At 38.1% G+C, this 15,551-nt stretch overlaps 1 protein-coding gene across 1 annotated transcript in view; it reads right to left on the reverse strand.

The window, feature by feature from the left end:
* Nucleotides 1-1,766: 1,766 nt before the first annotated feature.
* The window catches only part of LOC131432667 (14-3-3 protein epsilon), a 69,529-nt gene continuing 55,744 nt past the window's right edge, over nucleotides 1,767-15,551 (reverse strand). Inside the window, exons 2-5 of the mRNA XM_058599070.1 lie at nucleotides 14,534-14,688; nucleotides 14,125-14,439; nucleotides 13,827-14,007; nucleotides 1,767-5,020 (exon numbers count right to left, since the gene is read on the reverse strand). Of these exons, the coding sequence (XP_058455053.1) occupies nucleotides 4,965-5,020; nucleotides 13,827-14,007; nucleotides 14,125-14,439; nucleotides 14,534-14,688 (707 nt within the window). The 3' untranslated portion in view covers nucleotides 1,767-4,964. The remainder of the gene's footprint in view (nucleotides 5,021-13,826; nucleotides 14,008-14,124; nucleotides 14,440-14,533; nucleotides 14,689-15,551) is intronic.

Here is a 15,551-nt window from a genome sequence, read left to right on the forward strand (position 1 = left end):
GTGTTTCGTTTGTATTCGAAGTCGCGGCGCGGGATATCTTCTGTTCCGGAACAGAATCAGGACATACTTTTTTTTAGCGAAATCGAATATCCAGCGGTTGGAATATTCCTCGCTTTCGTTCGCGTGATTCAGATTGCGCATGCGACGGGCCGTATTCCAAAGAGTGCTCATTGCTGTTTCTCTCGTTAATCCGTCAACAAACCTTCGCCAGTAACCGCGTTTCTTAGCTTTAATCAGACTTTTCATTTGAAATTCTAACGCCGCGTATTTCCGATAATTATCTGGGGTTCCGTTCCTTCTAAACGAGATGAAGGCTGAAACTTTTTTCGTTTTCAGCTCTGAGCACTCTTTGTCCCACCATGGGTTGGGAGAACGCATACTAGTTTGCGCGCTGGGTACTCGTTTCGTCTGAGCTTGAATTGCGGTGTCAAGAATCAAGCCAGCCAAAAATGTATACTCTTCCTCCGGAGGAAGCTCCTGAGATGTTTCTAGTTTCTCAGATATAGAGCTCGCGTAACTTTTCCAGTCAATGTTTCGTGTGAAATCGTACGAAACATTGATTGTTTCCGATGGTCTTACACGGTTGGTGATAGAAACTATGATCGGCAAGTGATCGGTACCGTGAGGATCACAGATTACCTTCCACTTGCAATCTAACTGTAGCGAAGTCGAGCAAAGGGATAAATCCAGCGCACTTGGTTGTGCTGGCGGTCTAGGGTTCCGTGTCATTTCTCCCGTGTTTAGAATTGTCAAATTGAAGTTGTCACACAGATCTTGGTTTAACGAAGAACGGTTATCATCATATAAGCAGCCCCATCCTGTACCATGCGAGTTAAAGTCCCCTAAAACCAACCGCGGTGAAGGAAGAAGTTCTATGATGTCTGCAAGCTGACGATGCCCTATCGAGACTCACACAGAGATCTTTGCCTTTAATAATAATTTGGCAAGCAACAACTTCAATTCCCGGTGTCGAGGGGAGGTTAATACGATAAAATGAATAGCACTTTTTGATCCCTAAAAGTACCCCTCCATAAGAGTCTTCTCGATCCAGGCGGATTATGTTGAAATTATGGAAGTCGAGGTTGATGTTGGAAGTCAGCCAAGTTTCACTCAAGGAGAATACATCGCAATTACGAGTTACATACGAGTGTTTGAAAGAATCAAGTTTTGGGATGATACTTCTGCAATTCCACTGAAGCACAGTGATCATATCTTTGATTCTCATTGGTAAATTATCCATCAAAAGATACAATCGCTACAAGGAGGGGCCATTGTACGTATTACTTATGTTCGGTTTAGAATCGTTCTAACTTGTTTATACAAATGTGACGGTTTCGTTTACTAAGTAATTAATAATATAAATAATATAGAACGTGTAAGTAGTGTTGACAGCTTTGATGGTTACTGTTCTAAATTTCAAGTGTTCCCGAACGAGAGTCGATCGAATCATACAAGTCGAACGGAATAAAGAATCCTACAAAATTCGAACTCGAACGAAAGTGTAGATTCGTTCATATCACAAATCCGTCGGATTGTCGGCGAGTTCATCTTGGAACACTAGTGACATGCGATAGCGATCTATCCTTAAATAAAAAGACATGCTGCGGCTGATAATAGGGTTTACAAGGACTCCGTCGCCAACCGAAATCCCGTAGTTTACAGACACAGACGTTTCGCAGACTGGGTGTGCATTTTCTTCCGCTGGAATTTCGAACAAAGTAACAAAGTCAAAGGACATTTTTTTCGTAGAGCTTTATTTTTCAATATTTTTCCATTTTTTCTGTTGCTGCTGCTTGATGGATTTTCTTCGTTAATATTATTCACTATTGTTTTGCATATTTTCCGTCACTTGTTTATAGTTGTTGTGTTGTGTGGCTTTCTTATGTTTTGTTTCATTTATTTATCTTATGCATTAGAATGAGAATGCTGTTTATTTCTTCATGTTTCATGCGTCTCGTGTTATGTTTTTTCTTTGCTTTCTATTATCATTCATTTGTTTTCATTTTTTTCTGCCATGTTTGTGTGTATGAATTATTTTCGGTCGATTATCAACCTGTTCGGCTGTTGTTTGCCATTATAAAACTTATAAAACAAAATAAAACCTTGTATTGTTTATGTTTTTGATGTCGCATGTTTTCGGTTTGATAGACAAATTTTTCGGCGCGATTTTTGCAGTAACGTCCGCAAAAGAAGATAAGCTAATTGAACGTTCGAGAGGAAACAAAAGTTACTCATTGATTTTGTTTGCTAGCTCAAAACTTGAAACTTGGGGAGACAGTTGTGGGATTTTCCTAGTCGAGTGAGTTTTCTAAGTCACAACGGTTGTAAAATAAACGAGAAGAATTAAGGAAAAAAAAGTCGAGATTTCGTTCTGTGGAAGTTTTATCTGTTTGTACGTGATCTTTTGTTTTTCTCTGTGGAATCTGGGTTCAGGCGCCTGCTTGCGTTGATAATTAGTGTTTTAAGTAGTTTTGCATGGTTCTATTCAATTAATTTACCTTTTAATTTATACCTCTACTCATAATAATCAATAGGTTTTTTTTTGTTTTCTTTAGTAATTATTATTCTGTTTATTTACCGCCTTAAATATAATTCGGAAATTGATGCGCGTCGGATATTTCACTGTTTGGAAATAATTAATCAATTGAAGTGTGGTTTGGAATAAAACAAACGGAGAACGTAGCTGAAAGACTTCTGGGGACATCAAGGTAGGCTATGACTGAGGAAAACACACGTAAATGCAGAGTTAGTTGCAATTAAAGAGCTGCTTTCATTAGCTACTACTAGAAACGTTTTATTTATTTCACGATTTCGATTTTTGCTGATTAAAACATAGCTTTTTTCCTTAGATGTGGGTGTAGTATGTGTCTCTATTAACTCTGACCTCTACTGCGTCATCAGTTGGTGTGTAATTTATGATTTAATTTCTTTTCTTTCCTCAAATCATCAACGAGAGGCTGTATGTGGGTCCATAAATGCAATGACTTTGTTTCCATTATTTATTATAGGCTACTACTCGTTTTCGAAAAACCGTATCATCTTGTATTTTTTTTGTTGTTGGTTTGCTGCTCAGTTAGTAGAAAATTCGTACGCGCTTTTTCATGATTCTAATATTATTATTCTCGAAAAAAATTGGCTAGCATAGGCAGGGAGTTTCACTAGATCTTTGTTTCAGGTTGTTATGAAAGTTTGTGCTCCTTTTTACCGCGTTTGGATGTTGACGGGTGTTAACGATAGAAAATCCCTGCATTAAATGGCCAACCTTCAAACACTCATTTCCCTGCTTTATAGTTTCTGTTTCGCATTTTCCATCAACAAATATGATTTGTTGATGGGATTGTAAGTTGGATAATGCTGATCAACGGAATTTCCTACTGAAAGCAAGTTAGCTGCACAAAACAGAACAGTAGTGCTGTACGACGACCTAATAATTAAAACCATGGATTTCTAGTTGGAATAATCAATGAAAAACTTGTCACTTGGTTACACGCTGCCATAATTGCTGCGCACGAGAATCTCGGTTTCAGCATATACTGTATTATCTTCGAATTGAATTCTTTACACCTAGTAATAGTATTACTGCTAATTCACCATAAATCGATTACCTTTGCTAGCGCATTTTCCCAAATCCAGCGAAAGATCTGGGGGGAATTCTTACTTGGTAGCGCATGTAAGTCAAAGGAATTTCGCGTTCAAACCCATCCGAGAAAAAAAAAAGAGAAGAGCAAAAGAGCCAACAATTCATCGGGCGCATTTTTTGGCGGCGGTTAGGTAAAACCCCACCGGGAGACTTGTGGAATTTGCGTTCCACGCATAGAATACTCTTCAGAGAATATAACTGGAATACTGACAAAAATATAGCGAACAAGTCTCTTACGAATGTCTCCCCCGCGGCCGCGCTATTTTCGCTATTCTGCACGCAAAAAATTGGGAATGTTCTTTTACCTTTTTTTCTTCTTCACTGCTTCCGACAAAACAAGGCAAAGTCTCGGCGCAAGCTCGGATCGAATCGAGGATGATGATGGGAGGAAGAAACTAAAAACCCGCACGAGATTGACGTTAATCTTTTTCCTGCATGCCTGCCTGCGCCTATCCTTGCTGACCCCCTCCTCCCACGGCTGTCAGCTTGTCACGATTGAATCCTTTCCTATCCTCCTACTTGCGCGGGTGGGTGCATGGTCTTTGCTGCTCTTTCTCTCTTTTTTATGCTTTCCAGCTGAATTTCAAGTTTTTTCGTACTTTTTGTTATTTCTTTATTTTTTTTATTAATATATATTGACAAAAACAATACACATTTAATGGATGATGATTTTTTTTTCTCTTTTTACACCACTCAGCTGATTTTTTTCATTAGCTTTTTACTAGTAGTAGTTGTAGTAATCAATATGCTCTAATACGCTGTTTTTTGATGTAATAGTAATAAGTATTTATGTGTTCGTGTCGTGTCTGCGAGTGTGAAGATGAGTGTGCATGTTTGTCTATGTATGTGTGTGTGTGTTTGTGTAAGTCTAAGTGTGTTGGTTGATACTGCGTTCTTTAAATTTCTTATACTGCCAAGAGGACTCAGATAGTATCCGTTTTTATTATGTTCTTTTTCCGTAGTTTAATTGTTTTCATTCTGGTTTTCTTTTTCACGCCTCGACGACTCTTGGGTTCTCTTAATTCTCCTGTTACATGAATTCAATAATCGTGAAATGTGAAATGTGCGACCTTCCAGCAATTTCATTTTCAATCTCGTACTCTTCGGTTTTCTGCTGTGTTTCCGCGTTTGTTTTTCATGAGTTTGTATGTTGTCTGCTCAGTGTTCAGTAGTTTTCATCTGTCGTGTAATGCAGTTGTTTTTTCTTCTTTTTTCTTTGTTGTTGTTTTGTTGCTGTCTTATGTATAGCTTATTTAATAATGCTTAACCTTATCTTCTTTAATTAATAAAATAAATTCACACATAAAACGAGCCGCGTAACAAATTACGACACGTCCTGATCTTCGACGTCCTGAATTTGTTCCTTTTGCTCGCCGTCGCCTGGAAGAAAACAAATGGTAGAAGAAGAAATTTAAGTATAGTCTTCATTGGTTGAGAAACGTGTAATAAATTAGAGTGAACAGTTTTTTGTTCCAAATTGCAATAATACACAAGAACGGTAAGGTGTTGGTAGCAATTCATTTGACCAGCGCTTGACGGTATGCTCTCGACAAATGGACAAGAAGGTGGTAACCATAAGGCTCGCAAAGTCGGGAAGTCAAAATCATACATACAAACTGAATGTGTCCAACCATGATGATAAACATAATTTCACTGCAAAAAGTCGTTCTATGGAGCTTTACACCAACTTTCTTGTACCATAATGGACCACGAAACATACGTGCTTAAATACTTTAAACAGCTTCCAGGTCTGGCTTTTTATACAGCAATGCGGAGGAACACCGTTGTCGAGCATTTTCGTAAAAAAAAGTGTTCGATGGCAGGCCATATGTAGTTGTGGTCGAAAATTTTAAAGTTTTGTTTCTACCGGCTCTGCTAATAAAAGTGTGCACGAAAAAGAATGTCTGCGAAAGCGATTGCTACCATTTATAACAACTCTCCAGCTCTGTTTTGGTAAGATTGGGCTTCTTGACGAAATGCGAATTTCGTCCAGGAATGGTATACAGTACAAGGGGTTGAATACGTTCCACAAACAGTTCCGAATTGTTCAGAACTTCGCACAGTGGAGAAGTACAGGGTTGTAGTTATGCGGAAACTCTTCGAATCCAAGTTAAAAGGATATTGGATCGATAATTTCAGGAGAAGATGGAACATCGTCACCATGAGTGTATCTTAGAATACCTTACGAAACCTAACACATGGATCAATAAGTCCCGAGACTAACAATGGAAACAATATTTTTTTTGCAAAACTTTTTTTTATTCATCAACATAATCACCTTTTAGGGTGATACAATGGTTCCAACGTTTTTCCAATTTTTCAATACCATGTTTATAAAAAAATTTATCTTTCGCTTAAAAATAATCTTCAGTTTCAGCGATGACCTCCTCATTTGAGCCAAATCTTTTCCCCTGGAGCATTTTTTTAAGATCAGCAAAGAGCCAGTAGTCACTGGGGGCTAAATCTGGCGAGTATGGGGGGTGGGGAAGCAGATCAAAGCCCAATTCGTTCAATTTCTGAATCATCGACTCGTTGCTGTTTTTGTTCCATCGAAAGCAATCGCGGCACCCACTTGGAAAAAACCTTTTTCATGCTCAATTTTTTATGAAGGATAGTAAATACACTTCCATATGATATCTGTGTCATCTCAGCAATCTCACGGAGCTTCACTTTACGATCTTTCATTATAATTTTTGTCACTTCACTCCCATTTTCCGGTGTAACGGCCTCCACAGGTCTACCCGAGCGTTCCGCGTCATTTGTGTCGGTACGACCACGTTTGAACTCGGCGAACCACCGACAAATCGTTGCTTTTGATGGACAAGAGTCCGGATAACATTTTTCAATCCATTGTTTCGCTTGCACGGTGTTTTTACCCATTAAAAAACAATGTTTTATCAAAACACGAAACTCGTTTTTTTTTTATTTTTTAAACAAACTACAAAACGACTTTACTCCAACCTCGATAACTCAGCTGTTTCTGGTCGGAGCGACTTAAAATTTTGACCCGTTTCAAGCAAAGGTTAGTACTCTAGAAAGACGTGGTTACTGGTGTACTACGAGCGCCATCTCTGCTTTAGTCTCGGGACTTATTGATCCATGTGTTAATGGCGGATGTTAACAAAAAAATTGAGAAGTTTACAGAAAGAAGAATTAACATCTCAATCAACTGCTTATAGTGTACATATTATATTATTTTGAGATAAAACACCGGTTTAGTAGAGTGTGTAATTTTGTTGTTGCTGCTATTATTTTGGTGTAAGAAATTCAAAGTGGACTGATTTTATATCAGTTAATCCTTGATTGGTTGCCAGTTCGTAAGCCCGAACCTCAATCTGAAAGGTTTCCTAGGGCCAATGGGATTTTAGCACGCCCCATGTTCGTGTTCTGTACGCTAAGAATCGGTTGCAAAGTCTGGTGAAACGGAAGGCTCAAATTCCACAAAAGGAACGTAATATCTTTAAAACTGGCAGACAGAGTCAGTCCATATTGTGGAATACTCGAAAGAAGAGTTCGTTGGAGGTCAGAAAGATATTCCACATAGAAATTGTTTTTGTAACTCGTACGTTGGAATGCATTTAGTTATGAAAAATGTTGAACGAAGTGTTGGAATAGACTCAAGTTTATTTTTGTACTATATTTTAATACGGTGTTTTATGCGAATTTTTGAATTTATGCGGATGTTCAAAGTGATTCTTGTTTTGTCCGGACGAAGTAGAAATAAACTTATAAAACCGATACACTGAGGAAGGATGTAAATAACATTCCAAAATACGTATCTGTATTATAACGTTTGATACACTTTTGTGAAAATAGTAACTTTGTGAGAGTGTAATGACATAGTAGAATTTAAGGTACAACAACAGTACTATTAGTGACATTATTCTACTAACGGCTCAAACGGAAATTAGTGAAGTTGAAAATACACTCAAGTCTTTTTGGTGAAGGATAAGTACAGCAGAAAAAACGCATTGAAAACCGCATAACTTTGAAAATTCGCCTAACTTTGTAAGTTTGCATGAAAACCGCATAAATTTGTCGATTACAGAAATTAGATTAGATTCTTGGCAGATGGCCCACGATATCGAGTATCTTCTGGATCCTGGTCAGGTGTATTTCCCAAAATGTCTTAAAGTCGATATTTTTTCAAACATTTTGTTCTACGAGATAACGCCAGATCTCGACTTTTCAGACATTTAGTATAAAATATACTTTTCCCTTAGTTTTACGGTTTTTGTGTCTCGTAGGGTAACAGGTATTTTCGCCACTTCATATATTTTGGCCCACCTAACAAACTTTATATATTTAACCGATGTTAATTAACTGATATTGCTTCAATTTGAAGCTACTAATCACAATAAATTACGGAAATGTTTTTTCAAAGATATTACAACATTTATTGGATATTTTTACAAAGTAGGCCGATATAAAATAAATCCTAAAGTGGGCAAAAATACCCCTGTTACCCTAAGTTATGGGAAATGTTGGACGAAAATCGGAATACACTCAAGTCTCTTTTTAAGCCTGGAATCTCAACAAAACAGCCGAGTGTTAGTGAAATTTGATTTTTTTTATACACGATTTGTTTATATGCAGTTTCAAAGGTAAATTTATTTATGCAAGCTTTCAAAGTCACGCGTTTTCATGCGAATTTTTGAAGTAAAGTAATTTTCTATGAGGCAAAGCAAAGCCTTGGTATTACATTCCTGTAGTGGAATTTGACCTTCTGATTCAACAGATTTCGCAGCCGGTTCATAGTGTACAGAACCATTGCATGGCTGGTGACACGATTCTAATATTTTTTATGAGGCACTTCCTTAAACAATTTTTATCTATCGTCACTGGTTCATCCACGTAAACCAATGACTTCACGTATCCTCACAAAAATTAATCGAGTGGCGTCAAATCACACGAACGCGGAGGCCAATTCACCGGTTCATTTCACGAAATTATGTAGTCGTTGAAATGTTATTGCAATAAGTCGATTGTTTCGGCCGCAGTTTGACAGGTGGCACCATCCTGTTGAAAGCGCATTCCGTCCACATCCATATCTTCAAGATTCGACAACAAAAATTCATTGATCATGGTTCTGTATCGACTTCCATTCACGCAAACGCGTCGTCCTTCCTCATTTTTCATGAAATAAGGACCGATGATTCCACCAGCCCATATACCGCACAAAACAGTACATTTATCGGGATGCATAGGTAATTCTTGAACGGCGCCAATTTTTCTTTTTCCATTCAACCAAAAATGCGCGAAGAGAGAATGATTTTTGCGTTACAATTTCCGGATTCCAAACTCTATTGGTCGATTATGTTAACCAAAATTAGAGCAAAGTTTGCAAAATGTGGAACATTCGCCCATTTCCGTAATAAATTTGAATGATTAAAATGCGTTGCTATTTTGCTGAAAAATCTATTGTTAAATTAGTCAAACCTTCGAATCAATGTGTAAACAAACTGAAAGCTCTAACATGTGGTGTCTAATATACACCCCGATTCTGAATTTCGTTCGAATCGGATTATTTCGATCGAATGCGAAATTTTGCATTCTGTATCTCGAACGATTTCGAGTTTTCCATACAAAAGTATCACTCGATCGAATTGCAGAATGCAAATTTTCACATTCGATCGAAATAATCCAATTCAATTGAAACACAGAATTGGAGTGATAATTTCAGGGTGGCAAGTGAATTAGCGATTTCAATTTCCGGTTTTTCCCCCGGAGTGCGAGTTAGAAATTATTAGAACAGGCCCAAACAACCCATATCCAGTATTTTTTCAAATGTTTCTCTTATTCAAGCATAAAGTAGAAATCCCATGTCCAAAAGAACATCGAGAGTTGAGAAATGAAGTATTTTTCGGGTATGTCCTTGGAACTACGTTTAAACATCTCATCAACAGTTAGTCCAAACATTCATCTTCTGAACTAGCTCTTTATTTTGTCTGTTACTTCGCCAGTACCTACGATGTAACAATAGGATTAAACCTAGGAAGATATCTGCCCAACGTTGATGAAAGTGATCAGTTTTGCATTTCACAAAGGAATGAACCATCAAAATTTTTGCATTTTTTTCGAAAAATCAACACATTTTATTCAGATTCAGCGCAGCTTCCACTTCAAATTCTATTATTGTTGGTGTTTTGTAGGTTATCAGAAATATCATCAGATATTTTATAGCCTTATAAAGAAAAATTAAATTTGAAGCCTTACAATCAAAACTAAAATAATTATTTTTCGAACTTTTTAATGCTATCTGGAAAATCAGTCCTTCTTCAAACTTATTCAAATAAGGAATGTATTCTAAAGATTGGCAAAACCGTTCATTTCAAAGAACCGTTGAAAGAATTACTTCTATTAAATCGTACTTTCGTTCTTCGAAAATAATATGAAAGCCACAAATTGTATTTTGTAGTAAACAGATTCAAAAATAGTAAGCGCTTTTTGCATGTGTTTTACAAATAATTTCTCTTTTGTATACTTTTTCAAAGTTTGCAAACTTCTACCAGATTCCTCAAACCAGCAAACGTTCCGAAAGACGCAACTTATTTATATACATACTCAAAGAATTCGTTTACTTTCATTTCTATTGAGAAGAATGGAGAACTATCATTCTTCAATAAAGAACTCCAGTTCACTTGCTTCGAGGAGAACTAGTTCTAGTGTATTCTAATGCTATTTTTGCCTAATATAGTCTAGAAAAAAGTATAATTTATAATGAATGAACTAAGGAACAACTCCCCCCCCCCTCCCCCCCCCCCCCCCCCCCCCCCCCGTAAAACCGATTCCTATTAAAAACATATACAATATTCTTTCAAAGTTGGATTTTAGCGAGACAGAAAGAAATCCTTCTAGAATTCTTCAAATGTACGCTTGTCACTTTGGAAAAACAACAATAATCTTTGCTTCTAGTGACTGAGATTATATAAATTTGATGCACCTATCATCGATAATCTTCGACTGCTATTTCGTAGACATCAATATCCTCATCATAACCTTTAAAAAAAGTTAAACGTAGATTCACTAAACAAATCAAATCATCTTCTAAACCTTTCTAGGGTCTAGTATTCACATTACTGAGACAAATTTTGTTTGATAAAATTATGTGAATCATTGGCTGGCACTTAAAAACATGAATCCTACGAATTCTTAATAAATTTATTAAAAATGTTATCTTATGTTACTTTCAATATTATGTATACTTATTCTGAAATTTAATAGAAATCCAGTGGAAGCATCCAAATCACTTTCTTTTTTTATTATGAGTTATTGAGCGCTGTTATTGATGACAACTAAGAAAGCTCTTATTGATTTAAATGATACATGGGGTGTTGGCCCCATTTCGAATGGATTGTGCACCATTGAACCTGTGTGGGACAATAAGATGTTTCAAAACTTGTACTGAACTTCTCGTTCAAACAGAAAATTGAGTATTGCCTCCAACTTTTCATTTGTTGTATCAGGAAAATCATTATGCTGAAAATCGTTACTAAGATTGGGGCTAGTAAATTTTTTTCCAAATTTTGCACTAAGATACCCGACTTTTTCCCGGTTTTTCTGGTCACTCGCCACCCTGTAGTTTAATAAAAAAGTAACAAATGGACCAGCCAATACTACTCTCATAGCTAACCTAGAAAGTACGACCAGGTTGTTGAATCGGATTTTTTTTGGAAACTGAAAATCGGATATTGTTGCTATTTAGCCTTTGTGCTAAAAACTACCAAAGGGTATTTTTGTCTAGAAGAGTAATTCTGGTAGATGTTTTTGCTTTTATCATGTTTGTTACTCTAATAAGTTGATTAGTAGTTGAATGCTCAAAACGAAATCCAATTTGTTCCTGTAAAAAATTGAACTGTGAGACATCATTCTCACTAAAGCTATTTTTCCCACAAAAAAAAACTGAAGACTGTCCCAGAAAGTATGGACGCAACCAAAAACCGCTGCCATTTCGAAATGGTTCAGAATCAATTTTTATGGCTGCGTCCTGTTGTTTACATTCTTCCCTAACCACTTGTGCAGTTGTTTATTCGTTTTCATTAGTTTGTTTCGAAATGCGTGGACTTTCAGCAGAACAACGTCGAAAAATTAAGTACAAATGGTGCACGGAACGCGGACTGTCACTGAGAAAGATAGCAAAAATGGAAGGAGTAAGTGAAAAAGCCGTGCGAAATGCAATCAGGAAGTTCGGTGAGGATAACAACACCTTTGAGGATAAACCGAAAACGGGTCGAAAAAAAGGTCCTGCTAACCCTCAGTTGGACAAACGTATACTGAAGGCGCTCGAGCAAAAGAAGTTGGTTTCAGTTCGGAATGTGGCCAAAAAAGTGGGCACTTCGAAGTCAAATGTTCTTCGTGCTAAAGAACGTTTGAATCTTTGAAACTATAAGAAGCAGAAACAACCAAAACGTAGTCCGAAACAAGAAGCATCGATCAGGCTGAGGGTTCTAAAGCTGTACAATATGATTCTTGCTGGAAATTTGAACTGCATAATCATGGACGACGAAACCTACGTGAAGCTCGATTACATATCCTTGCCGGGACCACAATATTATACGGTGCGAAAAAGGAAAGTATTAAACCAGTCCGAGACATCGATTGAACTTGATAAGTTTGATAAGAAAGCTATGGTCTGGCAAGCAATTTGTAGCTGCGGTAAGATTTCGAAACCCTTCATCACCACTGCTTCAATGAACAGCGAAATATACATCAAGGAATGTTTACAAACACGACTTCTACCCATGATCCGAAGCTACAAGGATCGTGTTGTCTTCTGGCGAGATCTTGCTTCTTGCCACTACTCGAAATCAACGGTAGAATGGTATACTACCAAAAATGTCACTTTCGTCCCAAAAGACATGAATCCACCAAATTGCTCACAACTTCGACCAATTGAGGAATTTTGGGCATTAACGAAGGCACATCTCAGGAAATATGTCTCGGCAGCCGAAACCATTCAATAGTTCGAAAAGGATTGGAAAAAAGTGTCAAAACTTGTCGCCAAGAAGTCTGTACGAAATTTTATGAGGAACGTTCGCAAGAAGGTGCGCCAGCTAGTCTACAATGGCTAAGTAGCAAATGTTGAGAATAATATTCTGTTGTTGTAGTCTAATATTATTAGTATATCGAGAAAAAATCGGATATCTAACACTTGTGAATTATTTACAGCGAAATCAATGTGCGTCCATAGTTTCTGGGACAGTCTTTACTAATAGAATACATCGGGTTGTTATTTCAACTATGCAGAGTGTTTGTAGAGACTGGCATAGAGAATAATTAAGTAAATCATGCATGCTAATCATAAGTAAACAGATACACGTTGGGACTGCAAGTTCACTCGCATGAATAAAAATTGTAACGCAGTAAACACGGATGGTGTTTCTCAGTGATTGGAGGGAGAGAATTATGTAAGCATCACTTAACCTACCACTGAATAATCATGCCCCGGCTTCACTAATTATATAGTTTCACCAGTATCAAGTTAGTTTACGCGCGCGCCATCCAATTAGACACTGGTAAACCAACAAACCGATTTGCGGTTGTAAGAAATCCCTACATAACTTGACATCAAATGAGTGTCGCTCGCATTCGTTCTGCATTGGGCTGGCCTTCATTTCACGTGGTCGCAAAAGAATTCCAATTGTCATGTCATATTGATGGGTGATGTGGCTTGATACTGGTCGACAGACATTACTCACAGCTCAGTACACCGAATATTCATACCAAACCTTCCGTATAAATTTACTGCATGAAAACGGATCGATTTTTGTCTTCATCAAAATAATGACCGTTGTTTGCTCTAGTTAAAAATTTATTCCAGCCCTACTCTACACAGATAGAAGAGTAATCGTTTCACCCACAATACGCTGTCATACAGTTTCAATGTGTTAGTAGTGTACTAGGATTTAGGGACCATCATTTGCCTGTTCTTGACTTCTTTTTTCTATCATCCCAATGTCACTTGAAAAACTATCGGTTCACATTTGATGACAGGTGGTAATAATGCCTCAATTTTCCTGTCAATGAAAGGTCATCAAACAAATAAATATTGTGACCTTGAAGAACACATCGAAAGCCTTCATCATTCTGATTCACCGGGTATGGTCAGTTTGCGACTGACTGAAGGGTAGTAAACAGCCGAAAGGAAGCGTAGTAATACGATATAAAGTGAAAGGGACACACTCACCGTCACCCTGCATATCGGATGTCCATAATGTAAGGTTGTCTCGCAGCAACTGCATGATTAACGTAGAATCTTTATAGCTTTCCTCGCTGAGGGTGTCGAGCTCGGCGATGGCATCGTCGAATGCTGCTTTCGCTAGGCGGCAGGCACGATCCGGCGAGTTCAGGATTTCGTAGTAGAATACCTGCGGATGAGAGAGCGAACGAAGGGTCGGATCGTAGAAGAAAAGAAAACACAATAGTTTGTTAGTCAAATTCGTAGGTTAGACAAGTTAACAGGCAAGTATGGCAGGAAAACTCACTGAAAAGTTGAGTGCCAGTCCCAACCGGATCGGGTGCGTCGGTGGAAGGTCAGTCATAGCGATGTCACTGGCGGCTTTGTATGCGACCAGCGAATTTTCCGCAGCATCCTTGCGGTCACCACCGGTGGCGAATTCGGCCAGATAGCGGTGATAATCTCCCTTCATTTTGTAGTAGAACACTTTGCTCTCGCCGGTCGTCGCGCACGGGATCAGATGCTTATCGAGCACTTCCAGGATGTCGGAGCAGATGTCGCGCAGTTCCTTCTCCACTTGGGAGCGGTAGTTCTTGATCATTTCCAACTTCTCCTCGACGCCCTGTATTTTTTTTTGGGGAAAAAATATGGGTACCAATTGGTTAGTTAAGTTTTTCATAAATCAGAACACGTTTTTTTTAGGTTCTGAGTCTGACCTTGTTTTCTTCCTTCTGCTCGATCGAGGAAATTATCCGCCACGATGCACGCCGTGCGCCGATAACGTTCTTGTAGGCAACTGACAGCAGATTTCGCTCTTCGACTGTGAGTTCTACGTCCAGGGAGGCGACTTTCTTCATTGCCTCGACCATTTCTGAAAAGAATGAAAGAAAAGAGGTAAGATTAGACTCCTTTAAGGGTGATCATCATGATATAAGACAACACTTGCGACACGAGTAATTACTTTATATCGTAGCCAATGTAAAATTTTCAGCCTTGGCAACTAGAGATGAAGTCGGGTTAGTGTTCCCAAAAAAAAGTACTACCTTACGGCAAGTCATTTTCCTTCCCACAAAGGACATACCAGATGAATCACACGCGCGTCCCCAATGGTGATGTAATGAAGCGTGTCATTCGCCTTTTCCTCAACTCTAATAAAAAAAACGAGGTTGGACCTTACAAAGATCGTAGCACAGTATGAGGTAACGATGGGCTCGGCATAGTATTGGTAGCTCCTCGCTATACGCACGTCATTTTCCGGTGACCCAACGCGTTTTTTTTGCCCCGTGAATAGGCAGCTTTTTTTATTTGTTGAATTACTGCTGGCTTTCACGCGAAGAAGTTTTTAACCAATCATTTAGCATATCAAACACCCACCCGAACCAGCAATCGATTCAAATTCACTGAAGAGACAGGTAGGTTGGTTGGGGGATTGGTACTAGACAGTCACGCACTGAGGAAGCTTCCCATTCTCGTTAGGTCGTTGTGTGCAACGGTATGCGTTGAAAATCCACGCGCTTGATGAGAGAAAAGCATAGCTTTAAGGCACAGACACATGATTCGAAATAGAATAATACTATGAAAATTCCATGACGGGCAATATTGACAAATTGTTAATTTTTTTTTTCATAAATTGCATTCAATACTACACACTTAGAATAAATCGTGTAAATTTACGTCAAAAATGACTCATGACTTACACATATTTAATGCATTCTGACGTACTTTCAAGTGCTG

The sequence above is a fragment of the Malaya genurostris genome, chromosome 2, assembly GCF_030247185.1.
Source record: "Malaya genurostris strain Urasoe2022 chromosome 2, Malgen_1.1, whole genome shotgun sequence".
Taxonomy (NCBI): domain Eukaryota; kingdom Metazoa; phylum Arthropoda; class Insecta; order Diptera; family Culicidae; genus Malaya; species Malaya genurostris.